This window comes from Chelonus insularis, unplaced genomic scaffold, assembly GCF_013357705.1.
Source record: "Chelonus insularis isolate UGA/USDA-ARS -01 unplaced genomic scaffold, ASM1335770v1 contig_568_pilon, whole genome shotgun sequence".
Classification (NCBI taxonomy): Eukaryota; Metazoa; Arthropoda; class Insecta; order Hymenoptera; family Braconidae; genus Chelonus; species Chelonus insularis.
In genome coordinates this window covers 104,844-125,886 of record NW_023276647.1, presented here as the reverse complement: position 1 = coordinate 125,886, position 21,043 = coordinate 104,844, and the positions used below count along the sequence as shown (strand labels likewise).

The window sequence follows — 21,043 nt, the reverse complement described above, 5'->3', positions numbered from 1 at the left end:
CTTGAATATTTATTAATTTTTCGTGGAGTTTTGATGTCTTTCGTTTAGTCCACGAAATAGGAGATACCGGGCCTTATTTTTGGCACACGGGAAGAATTAAAAAGGCAATTAGCGGACATTTCAAGAATTTTTTTTTGGGAAAAATTCGAATTATTTCAAGATTTACAGTTCTAAATGTAATCTTCTTGCAGAGTATGATAATTGAATGAATTTGAATTGTTAAACAAATACTTCTTCCATGTCTGAATCAGAGTTTGTGTCCCAGACAAGGTAAAATGACGAATTATCCTCACAATTGATCGCTGAGTGATCCAACTCATTGAGGGGTTATGGATTAAAACGAGTGGCTAACGCGCCAGGTACCGGCAGTCACAGCTTAAGCTCACTTGCAATTTTACTCGCGATATTTTTAAATCCTATTGACGTCCCCAAAATACGTTTAAATCGTACACCATTCACAGACAAACGTGGTAATTTGCATACTTCAATTTCCCACTGAACTTGACTGTCTGTTGCAGCATCTCCATGAGCACAAAGCAATAGAAATCGTTCCCTTTGTTCATATTGACATTTGTTTGCATCTAAAACCTGAAAATATTCATTTATTTTAATTAAACTTTGCCACTTATTTAAATCATTCCAATAATTATTAATTACTCTTTGTTATTACCTTACGTATTTCTTCTATTATGTCATCTGGATCTCTACTGCTCGTAGTTCCCATACTCCAAGTAAAACGCAAACTACGTGGCTTAACTTGTTCCTCATTATTTGTAGCACCACTGAAAGCAAAAAATTAAATCACAATGCCTTGACAAACTTTTAATTTTGGTTAATAATTATCTAAAACTGTTCTATAGTACTGAACTTTCAGAGATCTTAGTACATGCTAAGGAGTTATAAAAATACTTCGATATATTAACTAATGAAAGTTTTCATGCCCATGCGAATATTTTTGAACCTAACAATAAAAAACAGTAATTTACCTTATTATTAACAAAATAACAATATTACTTGTATGTCAGAGTATTAATTAAAATTTACTTTTTACAAGGTATGAAAAATTTATATTAATTATATACATATGTAATGAAATCAAGCAATATTTTTCTACTATTCAATTCAACATGATAACTAAGATGATTAAATAAATTAGTTAATTAATAAAAAATGAAGCACAACTCAGAAATGTGCTATATAAGTTTTTATGAAATATTAATTTGAATAATTATGCTAAAAATATAATTAATAAAAGCAAAAATGCATTGCGCAAAGGCTTTTAGGAACATACCTCACTACTGGGTGCTTTGGGGTTACAGATTGATCCATGGCGCTAAAAAAATAAAACAAAGGCGATTGCTAACGAACACTAAATTTAATAAATGAATATGTGTTATTTAATTATACAACCATCACCAATTTAAATTTATTTGCAACTAATTTTTCCAAATTTCAACGAATTTATAGATATATTTTTCCCAAAGAAAAAAATAATCATTGTTATCATGATTAATATATCAATTTTCTATTACTTAATCAATTTTAAGAGAAATCAATTTAAAATATTCGTATTCAAGGATAATATAAAATAACGGATACTATAAATCCTAACTAAATTTAGCAAAAACTTATTACATGCAAGATATAAACTATAAAAATATAACGAAATTAAATAATATTTTAAAAAGCCGATTTTAAACTGTTTATTGAATTCTTAATTAAGAGGTTTCAATAAATAAATGGATACAACATATAAAAACGGTTTTCAAAATATTTATTATTATGAAAGTAATTATTCTATTATTGCTCCTTAAAATTATTAAATAATTATTTTGTTCTGCAATTATTGTATTAACGCCCACGATATCTGATATTATCTAGTACAGACCAGTCAATGAGGTAATGATAACATAAAACAAGAAAATGATGCGATTTATCATTAATCATAAATATACAAAAAAAAATGAAGCGAAGACATACGATTCTGGTTATTTTTTCTAAAAATTCCATTTGGTCATAAAAAAATAACATATTAGAGAGTATTATGATATAATGATTAATATTAATTATTTGAAATATTTACAATTTATCTTTCTTGATGATTGTATTCAACATTGACTGAACTGATACTAAAGTTTTTGTCGTGACTTCTTTTATTACTTATATAACTGTATCAATTGTGTATATCATTTAATACGAAATGATTAAAAACTTTCTAACAATTGAATGAAAAAAATGAAGAGAAAAAAAATGTGCTAAGTATACGGACGGGTACATAATTAAATTGTCAAAACAATACTATCAATATTAGACTCACGCTGACTAACTTACCAGTTTATCAATGAGTTTCTTTTTTCAATCATTTCAATATTATAATAATTTACAATTTTCTACATTCATGCACTTTAATCATTAACTCTCTCCTTTTTGCCAAAAACTGTCTAAAAATATATATATATATCAGATAATCAATTTCAATTTCTTCTGAACAATTTTCAATCTAAATAAATATTAATTTATAATTGTTTTATTTACATTATATTTTAGTAATCTAAAATATATATCAGGTAAACTTTGAATTATGATTATTTAATATTCATTGTTTTTACTATTAATCAGAGAATTAATGATTATAGCCAATATTTATAATGCATGCCATTGGTAACATAAAACAGCAAGTATATAAAATGTAATAATTATTGCATCAGTCCACATTTTTTATTCCAATTTTCCAAGCAATTTAATTTAATAATTTATTTATACACTGTCATATTTTTTCTGTTGATGAAGGTTATTTTTTTCAAATTTTATTTTTAAATCTATATCAATAAGATAATATAAATAAATTATAATTATATCTACATAATTATTGTTTCAAATTGAAATAAAATTGAACTTTTAAACATAAATTAAATGCAGAATTCTAAAAAAATGCTAGTTTTATTTTAATATTTATATTATAATTCATTTTGGAAAAAAAAATCGTCAATTTAATTTTTCATTAATCTTACTGCTCTTTACATTTTAAAATGTTCGCCTCAAAAACATTCTACATATGAGTTAATTTTTCTTTAATCCAACAATATCGAACAAGTTTGGATCTTGATATTACTAGTACACGTTAGTTTATTACTTCATAATTAAACGCTATTTTTCAATTTTTATCCCTACTATTGTTTTAAAATTTAGTTATAGCAAAAGAAAGAAAACATAAATGCAAAATTATCTACATATAACAAAATGAAATGATAATAATAATAATAATAATAATAATAATAATAATAATAAACATGTATATTACACAGTCTCTTATCTACATCTGCACATTTAATAATCGATATCAAATATAGTAATTCATAATGAATGACAATAAAAATATATACGTTGTAATAAAAATAGCAATAGTAATAATAACAATAATAATAAAAATCAATATAATCATAAAGCAAATAAATTTAATTTGTCCGGTTGTATAATCTGATACATTATTCTTATACATTTATGAAAATAAAAAATAAATTGGATGCTTCACAATTTTTTGCTTTTCTGGAATCCATAATTATTCCATTTACTATCAGTGTAAGACTTGTGTCGATCAGAATTTTCTAAAGATAGATAAGGCACATGAAATGTGAGACTACATTTTTCCATTAATGCAACATTATTCAACCGATATTCTACCAACAGCAATTTTTAATACATTTTACTGAAGAACATCGATACTGTCTACTAAAAAATAATTTCTAAAAGCTATTATATAACAAAAATAATTTGATTCTTTCGAAACATCACATTTTTGGAATAATTTATTAAGAAACTTTTTTAATAGTTTCTAATAAATTAATAAACTAAAAAGACATTTCAAATAACTTTTGAAGCAAATTCAATTAATGAGTATTATGATCAAGTTTTGTTAACTATAAAATGACATTAGACAAATTAGATAATTAATCGATTATTGACATCATAATTTTTGAATTAGTTAGTCAATTTCATAAAAACCATCAATTACGAGGCAATTGTAATATAAATTTTGGTAAGTGATAAAAAAATATCTACGAAATGAGACAATAATCCAATTGAGAAATTAATACATTAACTTTTATTATTATCATTATTTTTATTATTATTATCAATATTATATCTTTTTTTATTATTAATTATCTCTTAATTATATTTTTATATAATTTCATTGTTAAGAACTAAAAAAAGCATGTTCACTGATTTTCTATTAATGATAACTTCTTAGTTTAATTTATTGATTTATTAATGAGTCATTTATTAAATTATATAGTGTAACAATTTATTCCCAAAAATAATAATTAATCAATATTTACAATTTTTTAAATATTATTATAATGATTATTTATTATTATTATTATTATTATTATTATTATTATTTAACGAACGAGTATCGTTAATAAAAATGGTTTATTATTATTATTATTATTTTATTAATTACTCCTAAAATTATAGTTAATGTTTACTGTTATCGTAATAGTTTTTTTTTATTAACGAATATTATTATGAAGTAATGATTAAATAAGAAAATATTCTGAGTTTCGTTGTGAAGAACACTTTTCATATTTTCGTCTTTAAAGATGTGTGTATGTGTATGGAGCTCTTTTGGAAAGTTAACTGATGCATCGTGCATTATCCAGTCTCTGTCTCACTTTTTCAATCTTTCGCTCTCATTTTAGCTCTTTCGTTTTCAGCTTATGAAGTAGAAACAAAGCGAGACTTCACCTTTTCACTTAGAAAACCTGTTAATTTCATTAAACGGGACTATTTATAGATAATTGTAATAAAAACCGATAGTTTATTTATTTTTATTGTAAAAGCTATCAAAATACATTTTTTTAGACTTTTCCGCTGGCGATGTCGTTTCTCAGTTAAATTGTTTTCAAAATTATAAACAAACGATAGAGTATAATTTTTAATGTTAAATAATTATTTAATCATACAAACAATTCAATACTATTTTTGGAAAAAAAGGAATAATTCAAAGAATTGAAAAAAATATTTCATATTTGTTGTAAATGATTCTCGTTTTCATATAATATTTTATTTATCTTCGTTAATCTGATAACCAGACTTTATGATAATAAAACAAGTCAATAAAAATGTATATAAAATATTTAACAAAAAAAAAAAACAAGTAAAATACCTATTTTCAGTGCTTAGAACTCGTGAAATTCCTATCGCATAATGTTTTGCAAGTAATATTATTTAAAACATCTAAACTGTCAATTCAAATAAGCATTTTGTCTATTTCTATTTTTATATATCGGATTTTCGAAAGGACTATAAATAAGTAAAATTTATCATCAATTCTAGTCCGAAATCTAAATTTACTCTTATTGTTAATGGACAAATGTAAGATATTAGTTTTGTAGCAATGAAAACGATACTTACACACACTTCCACGAATATTAATTTTTAAGTTATAAGCACTTTAAAGCATGAATGCAATTATGAAATTTAAATGCAGTACACTATTAAAAAGTTAAAAATGATAGCACTATATTTGTTAAAAAAAAATTTTACAGTCACGATTTATTGGACTTATTGACATTAAGTTAATGAATTATTAATAATAATATTTTTTTTCTTTTTTAGTTGGACGCATAGTGAGGAAGGCACAAGGTTTGTGCTATGTCTAAGTGCGTAAGGCGATTTTCTGCTGTTCAATAAGTATTAACGATACCAACGTCAGTTCAAAGACGCGGAAGACTTTTTCAACTATTTCTATAACTATTATGATTGATCTTATTAATAATAACGATTATCTTGAATAATTATTTTGCTTAATTATTATTATATACACATGGTAAACAAATGGTATTATTACCAATTAATTTTATCCATATGTATAAAATAAATATAATTTTATATTTGTTCCTTTTTTTGAATCCTTTTCCTCATCCCTCTTTTGTATTTTTTGTCGATTAATATTAATTAAAATAATTTACACTCTTATTTGAATGTTGTTTACCACAGAATAACGGAATCTTTAAATTTTCACCATTTTTAGTATTATCTATCACGTATTGGATATTTGAAGTTTTTGTCCAATTTGTATTAATTATAACATCACAATATCCATTGAGCTTCAATCATATGAACTTTGCACTGTCTGAAGTAATCATCTTCAAAGTCGCGTCTTTAATTATCTGATCATCCCGGTACATGAGATGGCACCAAATTCAACTGGAATTCAACTCCTGTAGAAGACAATTCGTTCGATTTATCGGAAAAATTCGAATAAGTTGACTTTTAATGATGCATCAATGGCTATGAATAGTATTTAATCATTAAACGCGTTTATTTATTTATTACGATATAATCTGTACTTTTAATGATGAGTACAGTGACCATTTCATGAAAGACAATTTTGATTATTCAACACCAATATACAATATATCAATTTATATTCAGAATTAAAGTTTTTTTTTTTTTTTTAAAGTTATTATGTGTTATAAAATTGAGTGATTAACGTTCTCCGTTATTCTGTGGTTTTTCTCATCAATTTTTAATTTTCAATATATAAATCTTTAAAGATAAATTATTAAAAATCGATCAATAAACCACATTAAATTTTTTCATCAATTCAATGCAATGCAACAACAGTAGAATATATTTGTATAAGTTTTGTATTCATATACATAATCAAGAAAGTTTTTGAGAATACGCCTCGCTACAGTCAAGTCAAAAAACGGGATGCACAATGATTATGCGAGGTATTGTTTTTTTATATTAAACAATATACTTTTCTTCATAAAATTCAATGAATTTTAAACATCAACACATATACATAGAGATTTATAATTATTTAGCCAAGATAATATCAGGGAAATAAGTGAAAATATGAATTATTTATTTTTAGTAAAATTTGAAAAACGTAATATTTCTCATAAATAATTTTGAAAATAGATAAAATGAATAGTTCAACGACCAAAGCTATTGGCTGCATGATTTCTAAATATCAATGTAATAAAAATCTTGAAACCTGTTATATCTTGTAATAACCCATAAATTAATAATATATGATGCACGAAGCTATCATAAATATTATATTTTATTATAATGGATTATTAATTTATTCAATATTCAAATTATTACTTTAATCAAATCATACGTGTTTTGATATTACCATAAAATTATGTTTTTGCCCTAAATAAATATTGTTTTAATTTTATAAATTATCACTACTGATCACTTCATGATATTTGCAACCTAACTCTACATTTATTTAACAAAACAAACATTTAGAGGTGATCAGTATTTCTTAGAATAATAGTTAAGAATATGATACTAACAAAGTACATCAAGTAATAAATCTATCAGCTGATATAAATATATTTATATAATAACAATAATGATAGTAATCACAACTGAATTATATAAGTAACAGAAAAGTAATGAGAAAAATGATTGAAAAAATTCTTTCAAGTAGGTTTTCATGGATTAAATAAGGTAGACAACTGGTGGTGCGCGATACCTTGTTTAATTAACAATCAAAATGAGTATAAACTAAATTTAAACTTCAACTACTGAACGCATAGAAGCTTTCATTGATAATGGTCGCTGCTAACTCATCGAATTTTTCACAATTCATTGAATAAATTATTAAAATATTGCAATAATATTCTGAATTTTATTGCTTATCTCTGCTTTCATTAATGCATCTTTAGATTTTTAAAATTTAAAAAGATAAATAAAAAAGATACATAGTCATTGTGCATCCTTAAAACAAAAATATTTTAAATGTTTCATGCAAACAACAGCAGATACGATAATTCTTCGGATTTCATTTATTATCAGTACATTGTTAATACCATGTTAGTACAGTCAGTATGAATTATTAGATAAGCTTATGCTGCTGCCAAAATAAGAAAATATGAGAGACCAGTGAAATCATTTAACTCGGATAAGATATTTTGGTGAAATTGTCTATTGAATAAATTAAAATATATATATATATCTCATAGATATATTTGAAAATAACATCAACAGAAAAAATAATCAACATTTTTATTAAAGAGATTTCAAAATGGAATCCGAATGAGAATTATTGTATTTCGTAAAAAGTGGATTGACTTGAAGTCATGCAAAATATCTAACTGATAGATTAACTGTGGAGAAGTTTTTAAAATTATAAGTATAATATAATTTGTTAAACTTACCGTTTAGAAAATCTTGATGATAGTTTTGAGAAAAAAGATGGTCTAACCAATGGACTTATCGCACTTGTATCCTGTGTATGAGTATGTCCCTGGAAATTTAGCAACCATTCAGTTCAAATAAATAAATAAATGATTAAAAAAAAAATATAAAAAATCATCGGTCAATGTATGTCATACCTGAGTGTGATTCCTCTGTGCCCTGTTTTGACCAGAGTGAAATGTGCTACGGCTTGGAACGTTTCTGGGAAATGCCGGTGTGGTTGGTGTTGCCAATCGGCTACTAGGAGGTACTCCCATACTGTATAAAAATAAATAAATTTATAAAATAAATAAAATGAAATAAAAATTTTATTAAAAATAATAGCGACTAAAAAACTAAATAATATATTTCAGCGTTAAATAAAGATAAAATAATATGTTTAATAAGTAATAACGATGCACCTAGAAAAAGTAGCCAATTTTTTAATAAGATTATATTAATGAGCCTTTTTGTTTTATTATAATCTCTCTATTTGTTGACATTAATAAAAATGAAAATTTTTATTCAAAAGATATTTATTTCAAGCAATACTTAATATTAAAAAAAAAATTAATTATTCGTGGAGAGAAAGTGTCACTATCTGCCATTAAATTGTAAATTTTGTTATATCAACAAAATGCTATTTAACCAAATTTCGCCGAAGCTCAGTAGATTTTAAAGATATAAAATACATTCATGCATTAGTATTGCTAATATTTAAACTTATTTCCGTAAAATTAATTAGATGAAACATATCAAGTAATACAAATGATAAAAAAAATACCAGCTAAGCCTACATAATCAACTAAAAAATGAATGAATTTTTGATTGCTATTGAAAATGTTTATTTGTTTCGACTGAAAAAATGATAAATTATTGTTTTTAATATTGACGACGCCAAATGATTTTCAACAACAATCATAAAACACCAATAAAAATGTAGGAATAGTGAAGACAAATAAACTAAACTTGAAATGGAAAACTACTCGATATGATAAAATGACCAGAAACTATCCTAGAGGTCCTGCATGAATGATTTATGATAACAAGTTTAAGACATGAAAAATGAATTTAGTAGTTGCTAAAAAATTGAAGTGTTTAATCGACTTATAGATTCCCCAAGAGAGTTCGTGGCCGAGGGAGAAAGATAAAACAAATATATATAAGATATTAAAGGAATGGCACGTGGAAATAAAAGATCGAATTTTAACAAAAGGAAAACGACGGGAAGCCTATACCTCTGCCTAAGAGGATCAGTTGTTGCAAGTAAAGAGTTGTGAACGTTGCGTGGTTGAGTGTCCAGTAGCGAGTGATCACTGGGAGCTACGCCACTCGAGGACCGGTGACTTGCACTGATGCTGGCAGACTTGAAATGACCCCGGGTTGGCTTAGTGCCCTCAGCCAAGCTGTGCATAAAACTAATCAACAAATACCCCGATCCTATTATATTTTATACATTTATAACTTGTACTGCCACATTTGACGGATTAATGTTGGAAAATATTATCTACCCCTTGTTTTAAATTCTTTTATTAACTATTTTTTTTCGTTACGTAAAACAAGATCTACAATCATGATTATTAAGCAATTTTTAATTAAGTTGACGGTAATGATGATCAATTGCTGTTTTTTTTATTTCACATATTGTATTTTTAATTATTAAATTTCTAAGTTAAATATGATTAATTACTGATTTGATTTTTGGGAGGACCAACGAATAAATTTTATAAACTTAGTTGCACAAGCCAACATAGATTATATACAAAGATATATTAATATTAACAATGGATGCCTCCTAATTTTGAAAAAAAAGTAAATTTTATGAGAAGAATTAAATTATACACTAAAGCAATTGATATTGGTAAGATATTTCGTGTAATGAGATTAATGATTAACAGTGTATATCATTTTGATGTCTATGACTATGACTATTATATGATTAATATGATATGATTGATGATTGATAGGCAGCAGCCAACATGCCAGAATAATGCAACAAATAAATAATCTGACTGAGTTTCGTTCACTCTTTTCAAATTACTATGTATATGTACACTTTCTTACCCTCTTTATGAGAATAATTTTATAATAACCTAGATTTTAAATATATAAATCTTATTATTTTCTAAAACTGTCGCTCATCCATAATTCATAGTTCATTATTTACTTAAATTGATTTAATTGTCGAAATAATCGTGCTAAAGCAGACAATCATTAATAATAAAAATATTTTATTTCGACATTTCTTGTTTTATCTAGATTTCTATAAAAAACACCATGCAACTTATTAAAATAATTAATTTTAGATTTCATAATTATACTCAAATATTTAGAATATTTATATAAAGTTTAATAAAATATTGTCGAAATAAACGACAACAGTGATGTGAGTTAATTAAGAATAATTATGAAAGTAAATCTGTCGATAAATAAATAAAATAAACGATAATATACCTGGGTACATCGTTAGTTCTCTCTGTAGACGAAGAGGAGGTTTTAGCTTGGTCATACGAAATTGTACTACGTCGACCAACAGAACCTGCTGCAGGAGAGGTAAAAGGGCGAACACCGCCTACTCCTGTATTTATCGCGTTGCTTCTTGTTGCTCTTCCTTTACTGCCAGGGCTCGTTCCAACGCCTAGAATAAACATTGTCACTGCAAGCTTCATTAGATGTGTTTCAACACAAAACAACTCAACGTACTTCAACAAAATTTACCGGAAAATTTGTTTTAATTAGGCATTCAAAACAGTTACCGACCTAAAACGGTCAAACTGCCCGAAAATTTGGTTAAAAGATTATTCACATGTTAGTTTAAATCATAAAAAAATCAACCAAAATCAAAGCCGAGTTGTTTTAACGATGAAAAGATCTTAGAAATACTTTTTGTCGAAATTTTGTATTAATGACGATGTAATGATATTTGGTGTGAATATTGTTGAAGATAGTTTGATTTTGATATAAAAAAAAAGAGTGTGAAATTGTTTTAGTATATGATGGGTGTTTGATAACTCACTAGTATCTAGTTGCCCAGGACTATTTTTGGGTGCAGATGATCGTGTCGATGAGACACGTGCACTATTTTCTTTAATAGTCGCTGCATCAACAGTATTTTGGCGTTTAAAATTACTACCACCACTTGCTGTTACTGTTCCCCCGGTTACTGCAGGTGCGTGATTGTGATTTGTTGCGTTGCCCGGACTTGGTACTCCACCTTATTATCATTAATCAAATTATTAAATATTGTAACAACTATTTTTCATAATTTCTTTAGCATAACTATTTTCATCTATAAATTTTAGAAAACATTATATTAGAATTTACCATCATCACATTTTAAAATTGAAACTTTTAAATGATATGTTGGTTTATTCATTATTATCAATCAAACTTACTAAGCCAACGTATCTATTTAATAAACTTACGGAGAGTTTCCACACCAGCGGAAGCACGTCTGCTCGGTTTAGCATTGCTTGCAGAGATACTTCGGTGAACACCTCGATGCGAAGGACTTTGAACTGTACTGCCAGTTCCGCCTCCGCTTCCTCCTCCACCGGAACCAGCTTGTGGTGGAATGTTACGCAGTGACAACGAACTGCCTGACCGCGAGCCATCACTCTCAGGCTAAAAAATGATTAAAAAATTAATGGATCAAAATAATAAAAATAAACTATTGAAAAAAATTCCTATAATATGGTTAGAATCACTTACATCAGTAGTTTTACGACCAAGTAGGAGATAAGTGGCAAAAACGTCGTCATACTTGGCCTGACCAAGTGAATCCTCTATTTCACTACGAGTGTATCCCAAAATGGCTAAGGCTTCTGAAATAACAAATAGCAAAAAGCATAGTCACATCCAGAACAATTACAAACAGATGATAATTACTATTATTATAATATTAAATTCATTCAGATGTAAGTATCTAACTTGAAGTTAATAGGAAACAAACTTTTATTTTATTTTTCAAAAGACTCCAAGTAGACTATTTGTTTAACTCGTACATGCCACATTAATTATTAGTGCATAAAACTAAATTCATCACATCATATATTCTACCTTGAATTAATCTTTTTTATTTTAAAGAAATATCAGTTCGTTAATAAAATTATCCATGCCAGATGTGATTTTTTTCAATTCTACTAATAAAAAATTCATTATACATAATAAAGTAATTGATCTACATTTTATAAAATTTTATGACTATTAATTTAACTTTATTTATTAAACAATAAATAAAAACAACAAAAATTATAGAAAATATGCAAGCAAAAAATGATACTTTTTTAGATAAATTTACTATGCTATTTTATCATGACTGATAAACAAAAATTCAAAGTTCTGTGGTCGAAATGTTCTAATACATTAGTAATATTTTAAAATAAACGATTATAAAAATCGTGACTGTGCAAAACGTGAACATGAAAATTACTAACATAGCTAATAACACAACTTGCAAATTAAATAGGTAGGAAGTGTTATGTACATACTGGCAGACTCACCTATCCTCTTGTGGTCTTTGTAATCGGGTTCTGGTTCTAAGTACGGCTTCAACTCGTCATCTTCATAACCCATATTCATCCACTTATCCTTCATTATGTTCTATTGAAATAAATTGAAATAGTATTAATAAAATTGGTGACACTATTCAATTATTTATAAATTATATGGGAGTGTGTGAATTTATCTACATCTCTACATAATTGATACTCTAATGATATAATTTTGTGCCAAAGGAAGAAAGAAACCCGAACCTTCTCACCACGTACCTCTAATGAGGCCCGCTTGGTTGGATTAAGCACCAAAAATTTTTTCAACAAGTTTTCACAATCAACAGACATATAAAAAGGAATCCGATATTTTCCTCTTAATACTCGTTCTCTAAGTTCTCTCAGTGTCGACCCATCAAATGGCAGTGAGCCAGAAACTAATGTATATAAAATTACACCCAAAGACCATACATCCACTTCGGGCCCATCGTACTTTTTACCTAAAAAAAAAATTATTCATTTATTTTTAAATATATAATATAATTGAAATAGTTGAATATAATTAGTGTTATTAAAAAAATTTACCTTGAAATAATTCAGGAGCAGCATAAGGTGGTGAACCACAAAATGTATCTAATTTGTTACCCGGAGTAAATTCATTGCTGAATCCAAAGTCGGCTATTTTGATATTCATTTCACTGTCTAAGAGTAAATTTTCGGCTTTTAAATCTCTGTGTATAATTTTCTTTTGATGGCAGTACTGAACAGCAGACACTATTTGCCTAAATTTTGCTCTTGCTTCTTTCTCTTTCATTCTTCCATGTAATACCAAATAATCAAATACTTCTCCACCACTTGCATATTCCATCACCAGGTACAACGTCTTTTCCGTTTCAATTACTTGAAATAATTTTACTATGTTTGGATGGTCAAGCATTTTCATTATCCTTACTTCACGGAAGAGCTGAAATTTCATCAATAACGTTTACTTTTGAACTGGGAAAAGGATTTTCTTTTTCTTGAAACAAACCTTTTGAAGACTGCCTGGATTCAGTTGGGTTTTATCGATGATTTTGATAGCCACTTCTTTTCCAGTTGGTATATGTTTGGCAAGTTTGACTTTGGCAAAGTTACCTTTACCAATGGTTTTAAGCAACTTATATTTGCCAATGTGTGGTTCTTCGGAGGTTCGGCTTCTCGAGGAGAGCCTACTTCCGCCGCTACTTGATACCGCCACGCCATCTCCTGTCTATTGAAATAGAAAATAAAATAATATTTTATTAAGAATAATTTTTTTTTTTACAACATTTGAATAAGAAAAAAACATTATTTTTAGTGTGGTAAACACGTCATTTCTTATTTTCATTTTACTGTTGAAGTAAAAAATATATAAAGACTGCGTTAAAGAACTGAATTACAAATGATCGGTACGTTGAGAAATGGGAGCATTGTCAATAGAATTAATTAAACCTCATTTAAAGCAACAAGATATCAACTATTCGAAATGCAACACAATTAATATCTTCAAGGATATTTTTAGTTCATCAAATGATTAATCAATATTAAATATTATTTAATCAATTTTAAATATCCATCATCAATAGTAAAATTATTTTCAAAAACATTTTTAAAAATATTTGTCAACTACTGGGTACATAAATTTTAAGATAACTCTATTATAATGTTAAATAATACCAAGCTTTTGCTTTCAATAAATATAATAATAAGGAAGCTGTAAATTTGAAAAGAATACATTATAAACAAAATGCACAAACTTCTTTAGAAGAGAAGAAAAATTCAATTGACTTCCAACTCAAATACTATTACTAATTGTTTAACAGCTTCACTATTGACTAGTATAAAATTTTTTTTCTCTTATATTCAATTGCAAAAAAGATTATAAATATAATAAGGCAATAATAGAACTAGGAAATCTAACGATGAATAATGAACTCGTTGAAATAATATCCATGGAAGCAATAATTCATTCGAAATTTAACAACAATAAATTACCCTAATCGAGCCACGCGTGACCATTTTGCAAGAAGTTGCTGTAGCAATTTTAGATGTAGCCAGCTTGACACTATCTGATTGAAACTTTTAGAAAAATATGTCTCAACATTCAACGAGAACAATAGAACAAAAAATAAAATCAATGGATATATGTTTCAATCAATAAAACACTGTCATGCATTAGGAGAGGTATCGAGGCAAATTAAATAGTCGACACATCTCGACTGAATTTTTTTCATAGAAAACTAATTCGTATTCACTTGAATAAAAAGATTAAACAGTTGATCAATAATAAGTCCATTATATAACAAGTATTAATCAATCAGCACGATTAATCGATATTTAGATACCACTCGATAACAATCCGTTGACAATGAACGTAATTAATAAAAGTTCTGTCACCGATACACAAAAAAGTTTTTCGCACTTGGCGTTTTTTTGAAGACCACGACGGTGGCTTTTTCATATTTCTTCCGTTTTGTGTCCTCCGAAACGAAAGGTCAAGACATCACTCCTCAATGAAGTTGGAGCAGTTTTATCCTTAGAAGCTTCTTGAAGATCAAACTATCTTTAGAAGAGATTGAACAGCCATTTGTTTCAAAAACTACTTGTAATATCGAGGAAAAACATTAAACTTGGAATTGTAACCCTCGCGCGAATCAAGGGATGAAAGGAAGAATCAATACGCGACGCCACTCCCGCCAGTGTGATAAAGTGTGCAACAGCGCCATCGATGCGGTCATTTACCGCATGCGCGCTATTCGTTGACGACATTGAGAATCGCAAAGTTTGGAAAAGGTCAGCTGATAAAAGGTTTGACTTGATTCCAGTACACGTTTAATATCAACATGCATAGAATAACATTAACACGAAGGCTACCAAACAATTTGGAAATTGACCTATACCTTCTGGCCTTGGATTGTTTTCTGCATGATGTCTGTAAGAGGTCTAAGAGGTCCACTAGTGTTACCATGCGCAGAATCTGTTTTCTTAGGCACCAAAGGCCTAATTGGTCGCGTTATTGGTTGAACCCTTGATTTAATCCTCAAAGGTATGTCCACTTCTTGGCCACGTCTTGAATCTGATGCTCTTCTTTCTAACAATACTGTCATTCTTTGTCCTGATGCATTTCCTGTTGAATTTCGTGTGGCTTCACCTCTCTGCAGCGGCAACGCCCTTTATATCCAATGTAATTAGAAATTTCTGTTTAGATAGTAGACCCTATTTAAGCAGTAAATACAGTTATGGTCAAAATTACCTTAACTAAATTCATTTATATTCTAATCATGAAATAATTCAAATTTTATCTCAACTACTGCAAGGATCAGTTGATCTTTACTGTATGAAATACAAAATTTTCTTTTCTTTTACCAATTAAATAATTATCAAAAAACTAATAGAGATGATTAATAAATAAAATTATTAGACTTTCAGTATTTTTGACCATTACTGTAATTGAATTTACCCTTCTGCTTCATCATCTGTGACGTGGTTTAAAAGATCTTCATGTTCACGATAACGCATTTGAATTTCCGGTTGTAGTTCTGAACTATCTTCCAGCTTAGCTCGAGCCGTCAGTGTACCTATTTCAATGGCTTTTACCTGTCGTTCTAGTTGATCTAGCATGTCTATACTCTCATCACCTGATTTTTGATTCTTTAAGATGATATCTAATTTGACCGGATTCTTATGGTTATTTAGGTCATGTTCAATCGATTTTTCTGTTGGTACAGCTTGAATAATATTAGATCGTTCAAAAGCCTTAAATTTCCGGGCTAGATTTTCATTCAGAAGAGTATTGGTTGGCATTGATGGTACTGTGAAATTCTTGTCAATTATTTCTGATGACATTTTAGCTGTTTTCTCTACTACTTTTAGACCTCTATCACCTTCAATAAGCTGCCACTGTTTCAAATGATTATCTGGTGTATTAGCACTAGTTTCTTCTTTTCCACATGTCTTTCTGCTAGAACATAATTGATCTTTTAAATGATTTCGATGACTTTCTTCATTTGCCATGCTGCTCTTGAAATGGATCAGAATATCTCTTACTTATCTACTTGTTATCAGTCAATGAAAACACTAATTGTCCTTCAAATAATTATTTTTCACTTCACTTTCCACTATGGCAATCACTTGAAGTCTTCAATGTTCTGTTGAAAGGAAAAAAATAATAAAGAATACGCTTTGAAAACGTTAAAAAATAATCAAAAGATGATTATCTTCACTAAGGATCAAGTCATTAACGAAATACATACACAAGCATACATAGAATCCCATATGTGTTTCCTAATATTTGTACAGCACTACCGAATAGACTGGAAAAACACCAATAGAAGCAAACTGTAAGACAAAGCAACAGGTAACGCATAAAAAGCAAACATAATTTTGAAATACGACTGACTGTGAATACCTATAAAAAACCAACAGTTTTTGCGATAATTTTTTTAAATAGCGTTTAAAATTCTTAAAAGTATGATCTTGCAAAAAAAAACACAATTTTATGTCATACTTGTGAATTTAATTGAAGCAAAAAAAAAACGATGATGATTGAGGCTTATGAATCATTATTTCGATATTCACAAGAAAGCATTCATTATTTTTTATTTCATTTTTGGTTCGGAAAATTGATGTAAATGAAAAAAAAAACAATGATTGCACTCGAAAGATTACATTCATTAGGATTCGAACGCTTCCCTCTCAGGGTTTAACGATAATATGTTACAATTTATGAATCTTTCAAGCTTATAAGCAATGAAGAAAAATAAAATTTATGAAATTAAAGCAAGAATGATATTTATTTAAAGATAATCACTTATCAGTCTTTCAACTAAATTTAACGTGAAAGTTGCACACTGAGAACAGATTTAATTTAATATTATTACACGATTTATATTCTATTTATTATGTGGATTAAAATTTGGAATAAATCTAATTTTATTGAAGTAAAACTAATTTAAATAGTTAATATTTTGAATACTAAACACAGACTTCATTTAATATAGGAATGTAAATTCAAAAAATCATGAAAAAATACTTGACTTTACATGTCGTCTCTTCTCTAAAGCTTATGATAACAACAAATCTATGTATTCAAGTGTACATAAAAGAAAATGATGTCAAAGACATGATCGACATCATAAATAATGCACAGTAAAGAAACAACTACTTAAATTTTTCTCCACACTTCACAGTCAAGTCTCACTTTAACGATTCCTCTTATCAGTTTTGTTTTCTGATAAGCAATGATTCGATAGCTATATTTCATTGCTAGTTTTTGAAAGTTTAAGTATTCTTCATCACTTAAAAACCTCTTGATATTTATATCTCATCAGTATGTCTTATTTAAGTAATGATATGTTTCCTAATTGGTCAAAAGTCCTAACTTGATATGACATTTTTTAATAAATTTTTTTTTCTTTAATCCACAGTTATTTCATGAATTAAATACAAAAATTACTAGAAATAATTTTAGACTTGGAATTATGAGTATTTAATTTTTACAAAAGTTTCTTTAAATCAAACCATGACTTTCATTTTTTTTCTTTCCTTTCTTACTGATACACCCACTTTTTCTTTCCCAGATCGACGACACGAGTTGTGTTGTGTTCTTTTTTTCTTTGACTCATGATCGCCGACACGGCGTCTGGTTCACAGAGTCTGAAAGGATATAGAAACATTCAGAAAAGAAGAATAGAAAAAGACAGTGAATCAGTGAAACGAAGTGGAACTATGAGTGAGTCATAATCAAGGAGGATTCACGAAAGACGACTTGTATTTCAGTGCGTGGTAACCAATTCAATGGCATGAAGGATAGTAAAGAAGGACGAAAGAATGTCAATATGACTCATGTGAAGTGAACGTAAAATTAGTAAAATTATTCCAACTACTCCAAGACGAGTAAATCTGTCATAGATTAAGTTTATGTCATTTTCTACGAATTTATGCTTTAATTATACAAGAAAAAAAAAACTCATCTCTCACTTTTTTTAAATGATTTCTTGGACTTTTTTGAAAAATAATTTATACACAACATTACTGAAAATGACTCCAAAAATTAGATATCAAACTCCAAAGCAAGCATTGATGAATGGTTGGTCAAGAAAATGATGGGATTGTGATTTAAATGGACAGAACAGAACAATAATAGAAATTATCTTTGCCACTTGGATTATTTATGAAAATTACAGCACTCCACTTTAAAACCCGCGCGTTGACGTGCGCATAGTTCTACGTCTCGTACTACAAACATTTGCTCGGTCGAGTAAAAATTAAATAAAGCCTGTTGGTACCTAATATTATATTATCACTGAAAAGTCACCATATTAAATACACAATACCATCTATTAAATGATAGAACAAGTGAATACGTCCACTGATAAAAATTTCCCTTCTCTAATAATACAGCCATCACGTGTAAACATATACGTCAGCAAAAGATTATAAAAGGTGGCTTAATAACCATAAGCAAATACACACAGCTCACTGTCAGGAGACATACTATACACGACTTAGAATGTCCCTGTCCTCCTGTGTTCAGTTATCCGTATAATATACCGAAGTATACTATACAATTGTGCTTGAAAAACTTCTTCAAGTGACCACTAACATCAACTCAAGTATAAAAAAGAAAGTCCCAAGCAACAACGTTGATCGAGAACTAAAGAACACTACATAGTACACACAATGCACTTCTTGGAGGATCTAACGGATAGGACGAACTGAGCACACTGAGTGCTTTTCCTACACGCGTAGCGATTGAGATCAATTTCCTATGACTTGGAGGGGCTTCACAGAAGACTGCTCAAGCCGGGCAATCTCAAGAGAGAGGAAGATAGCATTTCAAGATAACGTACGATTTCAACTGCTGACAACAGCGACGTCGTTAATGCGAAAGCTTTTGTAAAGATAGTTTGAGATCGTCAAAAGTATTATCATGCGGATAGAAGCATTGTAACTTTGAAGAGATTTTTTTTTATGTTAAACTCATAAAATTTAAAGAACAACTATTCAGTCATTGAACAAAGATAAGAAATTGATTGATGCACTGTCAAAGTGCCGGAGTAAATTAAATTAATTCCACTTTTCATCAGAGTACATTTTTTTTCACTTATAGTTATTACTTGGAAGAATTAGATAATTATAATTTCAATCAAGTTAAATTATTTCTCATCAAAAGTCACTTTTATTTAATTAAAATAAACTCTTCCGGCACTTAACACTCAAATTTAGCACAAAGTATTTTCGAAAATATTGTTTTCAATAATGATGGTTTATACAACATTAAATCATACTTTCAATGATTTTAAATACTAATAACAAGCAATTCTACAATCATTAGGTTCAGATATAAACGTTTAAAATCAACAGACCGTACTATTCATATTGCTGATGTATTTGATCTCTATTACTGATACTTTTTCGCCATGCAGTATAGTTCTTCCGCTTCCGTACGAGTTTGTTATACAATCATTAATGTTTCGTGGTGGTAGACTCATGAAATAGAATATACCTGAATATAACCAAGGCTACAGCTTTCCTAACTCTAATGTCTCTCATATATTATATTTCTTCTAAAAATGAAAAATTTTTTTAAAAAATCATTTTTATCAACATCAAGTAACAATTATTTTTGCAAAAAATATTTATTAACAACTATTACCAGTTAGTATCATCAGTTAATAAATAAATACCGTCTGTATCGACGGCAATATATATACACATTTATCAAATTGGCCTTGGTATTTGTTTAAAAACCAAACACTGACAATAATTGTCACGTGAATGTATCTTTCTCTGTCTCATTACGCCTACATAAAACAATGATATGAGCTTGTTTGTTTCGTTATTTTTTTTCAATTCATAATCGATGACGACACGTCAGAATGATTCTTTGTTAATTTATGAAACAATTGTAGAATATTAAAAAAAAAACAGTTGGCTATCGATAGTATTTGTTGTTAAAAAATACTACTGTTATTAGAATGATCAAATATAGGTCAATTTTCAATGAGAAAATTTTATTAAATATAATTTTAGAATTATTTATTAAATTAGAGCAATAAAATAAGCTACTGGTTCTAATTGTTTATTGAATGATAAATATTGTATTAAATATGTAAACTAATTGAAGAAGTTTTTTTTTTTCGTTAAAGAGATAAAAAATAATCTTTTAATAATGGTCATTTAAAAAGCTTTTCAACATAACTGTTATTTTACTTAACAAGTTTTTGTAAGACATTTAATGTAGTACAGAAAAGACAAAAAATTTCATCTAATGTCTGGTTTTTAACAGTTATAAATATAATACTGAACCGAGAAGTGCGTGTCTATAA

At 27.9% G+C, this 21,043-nt stretch overlaps 1 protein-coding gene across 25 annotated transcripts in view; it reads right to left on the bottom strand.

The window, feature by feature from the left end:
• Positions 1-200: 200 nt before the first annotated feature.
• LOC118070267 (serine/threonine-protein kinase MARK2) overlaps positions 201-21,043 on the bottom strand; it is a 36,794-nt gene continuing 15,951 nt past the window's right edge. For 5 of the 25 annotated variants that reach the window (XM_035088758.1, XM_035088757.1, XM_035088760.1 and 2 more), the window contains 15 exons: positions 16,174-16,861; positions 15,614-15,884; positions 13,726-13,944; positions 13,281-13,659; positions 12,960-13,195; positions 12,696-12,807; positions 11,917-12,029; positions 11,631-11,829; positions 11,222-11,419; positions 10,660-10,861; positions 8,364-8,484; positions 8,187-8,275; positions 1,292-1,333; positions 671-782; positions 201-588 (listed from right to left, as the gene is read on the bottom strand). In XM_035088758.1, the coding sequence (XP_034944649.1) occupies positions 370-588; positions 671-782; positions 1,292-1,333; positions 8,187-8,275; positions 8,364-8,484; positions 10,660-10,861; positions 11,222-11,419; positions 11,631-11,829; positions 11,917-12,029; positions 12,696-12,807; positions 12,960-13,195; positions 13,281-13,659; positions 13,726-13,944; positions 15,614-15,884; positions 16,174-16,727 (3,066 nt within the window). In that variant the 5' untranslated portion in view covers positions 16,728-16,861 and the 3' untranslated portion in view covers positions 201-369. Of the gene's footprint in view, positions 589-670; positions 783-1,291; positions 1,334-4,524; positions 4,764-5,344; positions 6,225-8,186; positions 8,276-8,363; positions 8,485-10,659; positions 10,862-11,221; positions 11,420-11,630; positions 11,830-11,916; positions 12,030-12,695; positions 12,808-12,959; positions 13,196-13,280; positions 13,660-13,725; positions 13,945-15,613; positions 15,885-16,173; positions 16,862-16,966; positions 17,191-17,750; positions 18,655-19,000; positions 19,603-21,043 lie in introns of those variants that run through there. The other 20 variants (XM_035088778.1, XM_035088779.1, XM_035088780.1 and 17 more) reach the window with 18 other exon arrangements.